This window comes from Chanodichthys erythropterus, chromosome 11 (genome assembly GCF_024489055.1).
Source record: "Chanodichthys erythropterus isolate Z2021 chromosome 11, ASM2448905v1, whole genome shotgun sequence".
NCBI lineage: Eukaryota > Metazoa > Chordata > Actinopteri > Cypriniformes > Xenocyprididae > Chanodichthys > Chanodichthys erythropterus.
The window spans coordinates 38,532,653-38,540,972 of record NC_090231.1 but is presented as its reverse complement, the minus strand read 5'-3'; the positions used below and the strand labels follow the sequence as shown (position 1 = coordinate 38,540,972).

General features: G+C 37.8%; 1 protein-coding gene across 1 annotated transcript; it reads left to right on the top strand.

Moving 5' to 3' along the window:
* Positions 1-3,192: 3,192 nt before the first annotated feature.
* Positions 3,193-5,850, top strand: LOC137030923 (uncharacterized). Its single transcript, XM_067401448.1, has 6 exons — positions 3,193-3,245; positions 4,681-5,037; positions 5,168-5,209; positions 5,355-5,489; positions 5,611-5,660; positions 5,737-5,850. The coding sequence occupies exons 1-6, from the start codon at positions 3,203-3,205 to the stop codon at positions 5,848-5,850; spliced, it is 741 nt and encodes a 246-aa protein (XP_067257549.1). The 5' UTR covers positions 3,193-3,202.
* The last annotated feature ends 2,470 nt before the right edge of the window (positions 5,851-8,320 follow it).

The following is an 8,320-nucleotide window of genomic DNA, read 5'->3' as shown; positions in this document are numbered from 1 at the left end:
AAGATTCAGAGCACAAATGAATCAGTGAATCGAATCATGATTCAGATCGCGTGTCAAACCGCCAACGGCTCGTGACTTGGAGGTCAAACATCACTGAGTTTCAGTTTAGTCAGTCACTATCACACTTTAATCATAAGAGGTTCAATGGAAACTTTCAGCCACTGAGGTGTGAGCACTTTCTTTTTGAGAAAGTCCAAAAACACACGTGTATAAAGTATCATGCTGCTGCTTCTACCAACATCAGACAACAGAATAATTACATCTTTTGTATGCTTTTTATATTAACTGAGAGGCTACTGGAATTTGTTTACATTTATTTTTTACATTTATTTAATTTACATTTATTTATTTATATTTATTTGTCACACTTTAAAACATAAAAAATAGTGATAATCTTAAAATAAATTGTGACCAATTACAGGATCTAAGATATACACACGGTCTTACACATTTATAACCTAAAATACTGATATTGCTAAAAACATACTTAAATTTTAAATTTTTCGCAAGTCAAGAAATTCAGAACTGGTAATTTTTTTTTATTTATTTATTTTTTTTTTTTAATAAAAGTGGGTGGAATTGTGCTGTTTGAAACACGCCACACAAATATAGGAAAAATACAATGAAAACAAAAAAAAAAAAAAGAATTTGTAAGAGGGATATTTGTGTGAATGAATGAGTCGCAAAATGGTTTACATGTAATTAAGTCATACATCTCAGTACACACACACCTTAAATAAACAACACCTTATATTTCTGCTCATTAAAATAGCTTAGTGTACTGTAGTATACAACCAATCAACCAATTTTAGTTTAGACCCAACCACAGGTGTCAGTTATTGCTAAGATATTGGTAAATAATAAAATGTAACAACTATTGCTAAGGTAAAACTAGAGTAAAGCTCATTCAGCGTGTGTTGGTCCGCTGAAGTTCACCTCACCACGGCTCGTTCTACACTGAACTGCTACTTCCTGTCACTCCCTACAGGAAATGATTCTTTGTTTCCAACCTGTAACAGTTCGTAAATGTGGGAAGAAGGAGGCGGGAACCGGCGAACATTCAACGTAACTTTAATTCAAAAATAAACAAACAACAAAACGAAAGTAATGCCGGCAGACCCTCGCGGACGTCTGCCGGCCACACAAACATAATAAAACATAAAATAAAATCCAGGCCTGGTCCTCTCTCGTCCTTCACTGATGTCGCTCCTCCTTTTATGCCTCCGGAGCTCCTCCGTGAGAGACTCGAGGCCGGCACGCCTCGCAGGTGACGCTCATTATCACTCGCGTCACCGGCCTCGCGCCGTTCCCTCACGGCTCTCGCCCGCCCTGCTCGTCACATACCCCCAACGCCCCTCGCAGGCCGGGGGGTACCTCCGAGACTGCGCTTTACTCCCCCCCGGGGCCTGTCTCGGCGGCCGCAGCACCTGGGGGTAAGGACAGACGAGACGAGAGAAAGGAGACGGAAGCAAGGGGAGCGACAGGACGAGAGAGGGGAGAGAGGAAAAAGAAAAAAAATTCTTGGTCCGGTTCCCCGACACACTGCCGCCCGGTCCTCAGCCTGCCAAGAGGCTCTTTCTCGCGGTGCCATGCGGTGGCACTGGACGCCCGGTGGACGGCCCGATCCTCGACCGCCTCCTGGCGGCCGGCGATGGCTCCTCCGACTGAGGGCAGCCGGCAGCGAGTCCCCCGTCCCCTGCTCCTCCCCTTCATGGCGGACGGCAGCAGGCTCCGGCCCACGGCAGACGGCGGCGACTCCTCCGCTCCCTTCAGGTCCAGGACGGCAGCCACCCCACCTCGTCCCAGGAGCACGGCATCCGGGTCTCCGTCCCACCTTTCACAAGGCTCCAGCACCACCGCCTCGGGCAGCCTCTCGCGGTCTTCACTTCCGCGCTGCCCGAACTCCGCAGCACCGCGATCCCCCTCAGCAGCGAGGGCTCTCCGACAGCATGTCCCTCCTTCCTCCCGGGCTTCGGCACCAATGTAACACAGTTCGTAAATGTGGGAAGAAGGAAGCGGGAACCGGCGAACATTCAACGTAACTTTAATTCAAAAATAAACAAACAACAAAACGAAAGTAATGCCGGCAGACCCTCGCGGACGTCTGCCGGCCACACAAACATAATAAAACATAAAATAAAATCCAGGCCTGGTCCTCTCTCGTCCTTCACTGATGTCGCTCCTCCTTTTATGCCTCCGGAGCTCCTCCGTGAGAGACTCGAGGCCGGCACGCCTCGCAGGTGACGCTCATTATCACTCGCGTCACCGGCCTCGCGCCGTTCCCTCACGGCTCTCGCCCGCCCTGCTCGTCACACAACCCCTCTGCCATTTTATCTGATGAGAGGCTGCTTATGTTCAGTCATGTGGTCTGTGGTGTGGCTGGTCTACAATTGCAGTGGTCACATCTCTAAAAAAAAAAAAAAAATGGCTACATCCAACTTGTGTTTCCACAGACTTATTGTGCAAAATTGTTTTATTTAGCTAGTAGGCCACTTATATATTTTACTTATATGTATTTCATTCCTCATTACAAGTTTCTCAATTTATATTGAATAAACATATAAAACATAAAAAAGTCATCAATTTGCTGTTTATATAACCCTATAAGCTGAACGACCTCCAACATTTCATGTTCACAATAATTAATAATGATACTATGACAGAAATGTTTCCACCTAATGGCTGAGCTTTATTTTAATTGTTTTGAGAATGTTGTAAGACTTGCATAAGAAGCATTAAATCTGCCATTGAGCTTATATATATTTGGATGTACTGACACCATACATCATTACTTCAGACCTTTAGACTTCAGTTAGTGATGATGTCAAATGTGAGATTTTAACTGGTGTATGTATTTTATTTTATTATTTATTTATTTATGTAAATAAAATAAAAATACAGCTAGGTCTGAACCTTCTTAGATCAGAAGTGCTGTGTTGTTTTTATCTTTCTGCAAAAAGAAAAAAAAAAAAAAAAAAAAAAAACAAGAGAATTTAAGATCTCTGAGAAGTGAGTTTATTATCATTGTTATTATTTCATAACATTGCAACGCATGTTTTAGACAAGACCTCTTCCAAAATGTTGTTATATACTGTGTAAAATACAGATGGGAGCATGTACTGTGTAAAAGCCACTCCCCCTTCAAATAAATAAAGCTGGATTCGATTTTTCTCAGTTGAGTCGATTCGACTGGAACGTAAACATGAATTTGTCTGCGACACATCCTCTGATGCTCTTTTTAATAGGTAAATATACATTTATGATGTTTGCTATAGAATTTGGGACAATGAAACAATGAATGTTTGCCATAAATTTAATAAATAATATATAACAATGTGTACCTACTATATACTATACTGTTCCATGCGTAATATACTACAGCACAAAAACATAGGTATATGTTCTATAAAATCTGTTTATAGGATATAATTTGCCAATGCCTATTTTTAAGAAGTATAAACACATTGTCGAGGTTACTCTACTTGGTTTAGGTTTGTTAGATTCTGAACAATCATGTCATTAGACATTCATAAATTTCCTTCATAGTTTTAAAGGGAGAGTTCATCCAATAAAATGAAATTTCTGTCATAATTTACTCACCCTCATGTTGTTTCAAACCTGTATGACTGACTTTCTTTTTTGTGGAACTCAAAAGAAGATATTTTGAGGAATGTCTGTATTTTATTTATTTTTTTCTGTTTTGCTTTGTTTTTTTTTTTTTTTTTTTTTTTTTTTAAAGGACACCAACAATCTTAATAATATCTTCTTTTTTTTTTTCTTCTTCTTTTTTTTTTTTTTTTTAGTTCCACAAAAGAAAGTCAAATCATATCATTGAAAGTACTTTGGGTAACCAACACTTTATATTACAGTGTCCTTAAAATAAAGTGTAACCGCACTTTGTAATATTTGTAATTACACTGGCCACGTACACACTGTAAGTCTCAGGAGTGACATCCGCATTTAAATGCGGGAGTGAATCCCCTAAATTATCGTTACATGTGTGTACGGGAACACGACTCACTCTCGAAAATGCGATGATTGACAGCTTGGAAACCATAGTGACGTTCTGGCGTCTCTTGTGTTTGGTATCCGTTATCGTGACCAAAGTAATATTAAAGTGACAAAACACTCGTGATTTTCAGCAATTTAGCTAAACACACTAACACAGTCGACAGAGGCGTCGTGTTTTGTTTATGCTTGTATAGCCAGTTTCACACAACGTGTGGCACTCATTCGGCTTGTTGTTTAAGCTCGTCTCATAAAGCAAACGGGTTTATGGAATTATTAAAGTGAGCAGACATGAATTGCGATTTTCAGCATAAAGTATTTGGATAGGCTTGTGCTTTCCCTGTGATTCGCCGTGCATACACGAGAGACACACGTTACACTGGTGCACATAAACGTAATTAACAACTATTTGTTCAGTTCGGTTCCGTAAACACTGCATAGAATTTCTGTAAATGCGGTTGTCACTCCTGTATTTTACTGAACTGTGTGTGCACAGAACGCGATTAAGCACTAAAAGGTGAACTGACAACCGAATGTAGCTTTAGTGTGTACGTGGCCAGTGTGATTTCACACGTCACAACACAACGTTTTTGACTAAATGCAAAAGCTTACATTTGAATCTGAATCAATGTCTTCTACTTTTTTTCTTATGACATTATTGATTGTTTTCAGGTATCATCTTTATAAAACAAACATCTTTAACTTTGGTGAAAACAGTGAACAGTGGAACTTCTGTCTCTTTTCTGTGTCCAAACATCTTGACAGAGCCCAGTTACATATCCTGGTTCAAGCAGATAAATGAATCTCTACCACTTTGCATTGTTACTCAATATGTGAGTGACAAACCAGTGGACTCCATATATTTGAATGGCTTTAAGAAGGAACATATAGAGATGTCAGTGAACAGAACATTTTCCTCCCTGAAGATTGTCAATGTGGACGTCTCTGACTATGGATTTTATTACTGTGGAAGTTTTTTGACAAACTACATGAAGTTTCACAACAAAACACAGTTAGTGGTAGTAAATGGTAAGTCTTCATTTGATCTGTTGGTATCATTTATTTATTAAAAAAATATTCATATTGAGTATTAATGCTATTCAGTACTATTCATAATTTTGTATTCATTTTTTTTTTTTTTTTTTTTTAATCTTCAAAGAGACTAATCAGTTGAAAGAGGATACTGCAAATGCAGATTGTGGTATGTTATCCAGTTTAAAAGCGAAACTAAATTTGGCACTCATTCAATGCAACTTTTCTTTATTTCTAGCTTGCTATTTCTTCTTGTTCTCTCTGTCTTTCTCACTCTTTCTCACTTTTTTTAATTATTTGAATGGTTTTAATAGGGACGACTGAAGAAACATCAAGATCCTGCCACATCTATTATACACTGACACTGATCTTGAGTAGCTTGGTTCTGCTTCCTACTGTTTTTGCGATTGTAGTCTTAATCATGTTGAAAAAAAGAAACAAGCAGAAAGGCATGTGACTTTTTTTTTTTTTTTTTAAATACACACTAATATACACAATACATTTTTGACCATTAGATTTAAGGGGGAAAAATGCTCTGGGATGTTACAGTGACTTTCTTGTTTTGCTTAGATGAACAGTCTCAGCGTCGCAGTGATGAGATGAACTATCAGTTGCAAAAGGTATTTTAAACTAAAATTATTATTATTTAAAAATGTATGTTTGCATTTTTATGTTTTTTGTTTGTTTGCTTCCCAGGATCAAGATCCATACTTGAACTATGCACCTGTAAGTTTTCCCAAGAACAACAGGAGACCAGTAAGATGTATGAGGGATATGGAGACACATGTTGTTTATGTTGCCATAAGATGATCCACATATTGTCAGATTATTATATGTGGAGCACTAAAGACTGTATGAGTATATGTTGTTGTGAATGACATAATGTGTTTCACTGTTTTCTGCAAATATGCCAAAAAAAAAAAAAAAAAAAAAGACTAAAAATTACTTTGAAAATATGCATTCCCTTATTTCGTTACTGCTCCAAATGGCAAAATACATTGCATATTTTCTTTTATTAATACCCTAGCCATGGCCCTAGTGACTTTGGATTGTTTTTGTTGTTGCCATAAGCCTCCCTTGGTTGAAATTATGTTCCAGGTTGAAATTGCAGAGGGGCATGAATTGTCACCACCTTTCGCCCTTCTAGTCACCAACAGATTTTGGACTAGTCTCTTATGCTTCAGGACCATTTTGGGGATTTCCACCTTCCAATTTGGGCCTACCCAAATTGAAAAACGTCCCATACCCACATATAGTGCTCTAAATACAAAATTGTGGTGTCATTTTAAAGGAAACCCTTTAAAGTTACATAAAACACTGCTGAAAGTGATAAAAATGATAGAATATATTGTCTGTGCTGTAATAAAGCCCCCCAAAAGAGGTGATTTTTTACTTTTTTGAAAGTGTATAAGGGAGGCCCTGAGTGCAGTAGCACCCTGCAGACAGTCTGTTTCCTCTAGATGTCAGCAAACACTGGAAAAAAAAGACTTTTGTCTCTATCATGTTGTATGCAAGAGTTATTCAAATGCATCTGAAGGGAAGAATATTACTTTTTATGTAATTTTTACCTACCCAAATGTAGTCTTTCCATACCCATATACAGTGGTATAAAGGCCCCAGTAAACTTCAAACAAAGTTCTTTTTTCGTTATTCATTTAGGGGTAAAACGAAGTTCGAAATGTGTGACCAGCGATATACTGTAAACGAACATCTGATGCCGCCTACACTGCTGAGAGCGACGGTTAGATGAATATGTAAATATGTGCCATGTACTTTCTTCTCAGTAACAAACACAACAAAAATGAGAAAACAGCAAGCATTTATTACAGAAAGCATAATCATTTATAATCAGAAAAGCGACTGATCATAACAACATGGGTATGTTAGCATGAGCTCTGCAAATTAGCACTCCAGTCACGTAACGTCTTTATATCACTTTATTCTATAGATTGCTTAAAATCAAGCAGCTTTACAGTATCAGACATGAAAAGCAGTGTTAGTGCCTCATGTTTTTACAAGCACAACTTCATTTTGTACTATAAAGCGGCTATCCAGTGTGTTCATGTTTTCACCCGCGGAGATCTTACCTCAACGAACTCAACAGATGAAATGAGTCAAAGACATGCTCCACGAGAGTGAAGGTGGAACCTCAGTGCAAAACTTACATTATCATCACTGACCAATGGTAGTACGAAGGTGTTTTGCAGCTGCAGCAAACTTTTCCTGAAAGTTCGCTTTGGCAAGCCATTTCAAACTTCCAAAATGAACACAAAACGAATTTTGTTTTGGCCTGATTTTGTTTGAAATGATGTCACATCAGTTCGTTCTTCGGTTTCGTTTGAAGTATACCGGGGCCTTAAATGCAATATCCCAGTATCATTTTACAGAAATCCCTTTGCAATTACATAAAACACTGCTGAAAGTGACAAATATTATAGTATATGTTGTCTATTTCTAGCTGTTTGTGGCTGATTGAAGCAGTCATCGGAGTTGGAATGTGACGCTATGATTGCCACACAATGAAATAAACTGCATGGACAAAAATTCTTAGAATGAAAGTTTTCTTGTGATATATGACTTGACTCTTTTCAGAAAAATATAAAAAATACATTTTATGTATTAAGGTGTACTGACCCAAAAATCTTTTACAAACCTGGGCCAAGTTTAAACCAGTAACCAGGCATCACAGCTGGCAAAGAGGCATGTCTGACTTTGACATGTATATATTGTCATTATTATATAATCTAAAAGAAAATGATTATTGCTGGTCTTCAGTGATAATGTCAAGTTACTTTAATGTATTTGCACCAAAAAATGATCAGGATTTATGCTGATATTGACAGATTGATATTATGCTGACACTTTGCCAGGGGTGTTTCCAAACTTTTGGATGGCAGTGTATGTATCATAAAAACAAAAGTTATGGTATTCTCTGTAAAGTTTAGATTCTAAATACCATATAGGGAAGCCTTTAAAATTTATGTGTAAACAATTTTAATGTGGTTTTCAAACATATACGGGTTGGTGGAGTTGAAGGCTAGGTCAGTAATTTTACTTATAGTTTTTAAATCTAAAAAGAAAAATATAAAAAGAAAAATATAATACAAAATATAAAATATCAGTGAAAGATTCTTCAGACCAATTCAAACTGAATTATTTTGAACAAAACATTAAAAAGTTGACCTGTAAGAATCATTTGTTTGTTAATCCTGCTACATTGATTGTGAAACTCTTTAGGAGATGGTGACCGCACCACTCCTTCCCCTGGTGGAGAACAGGT

Coding starts and splice junctions, on each gene's coding strand:
- LOC137030923 (XM_067401448.1), top strand. CDS start 3,203: ATGAATTTGTCTGCGACACATCCTCTGATGCTCTTTTTAATAG. Junction 5,210..5,354: donor TACTGCAAATGCAGATTGTG/GTATGTTATCCA, acceptor TGGTTTTAATAG/GGACGACTGAAGAAACATCA. Junction 5,490..5,610: donor AAAAAGAAACAAGCAGAAAG/GCATGTGACTTT, acceptor TGTTTTGCTTAG/ATGAACAGTCTCAGCGTCGC.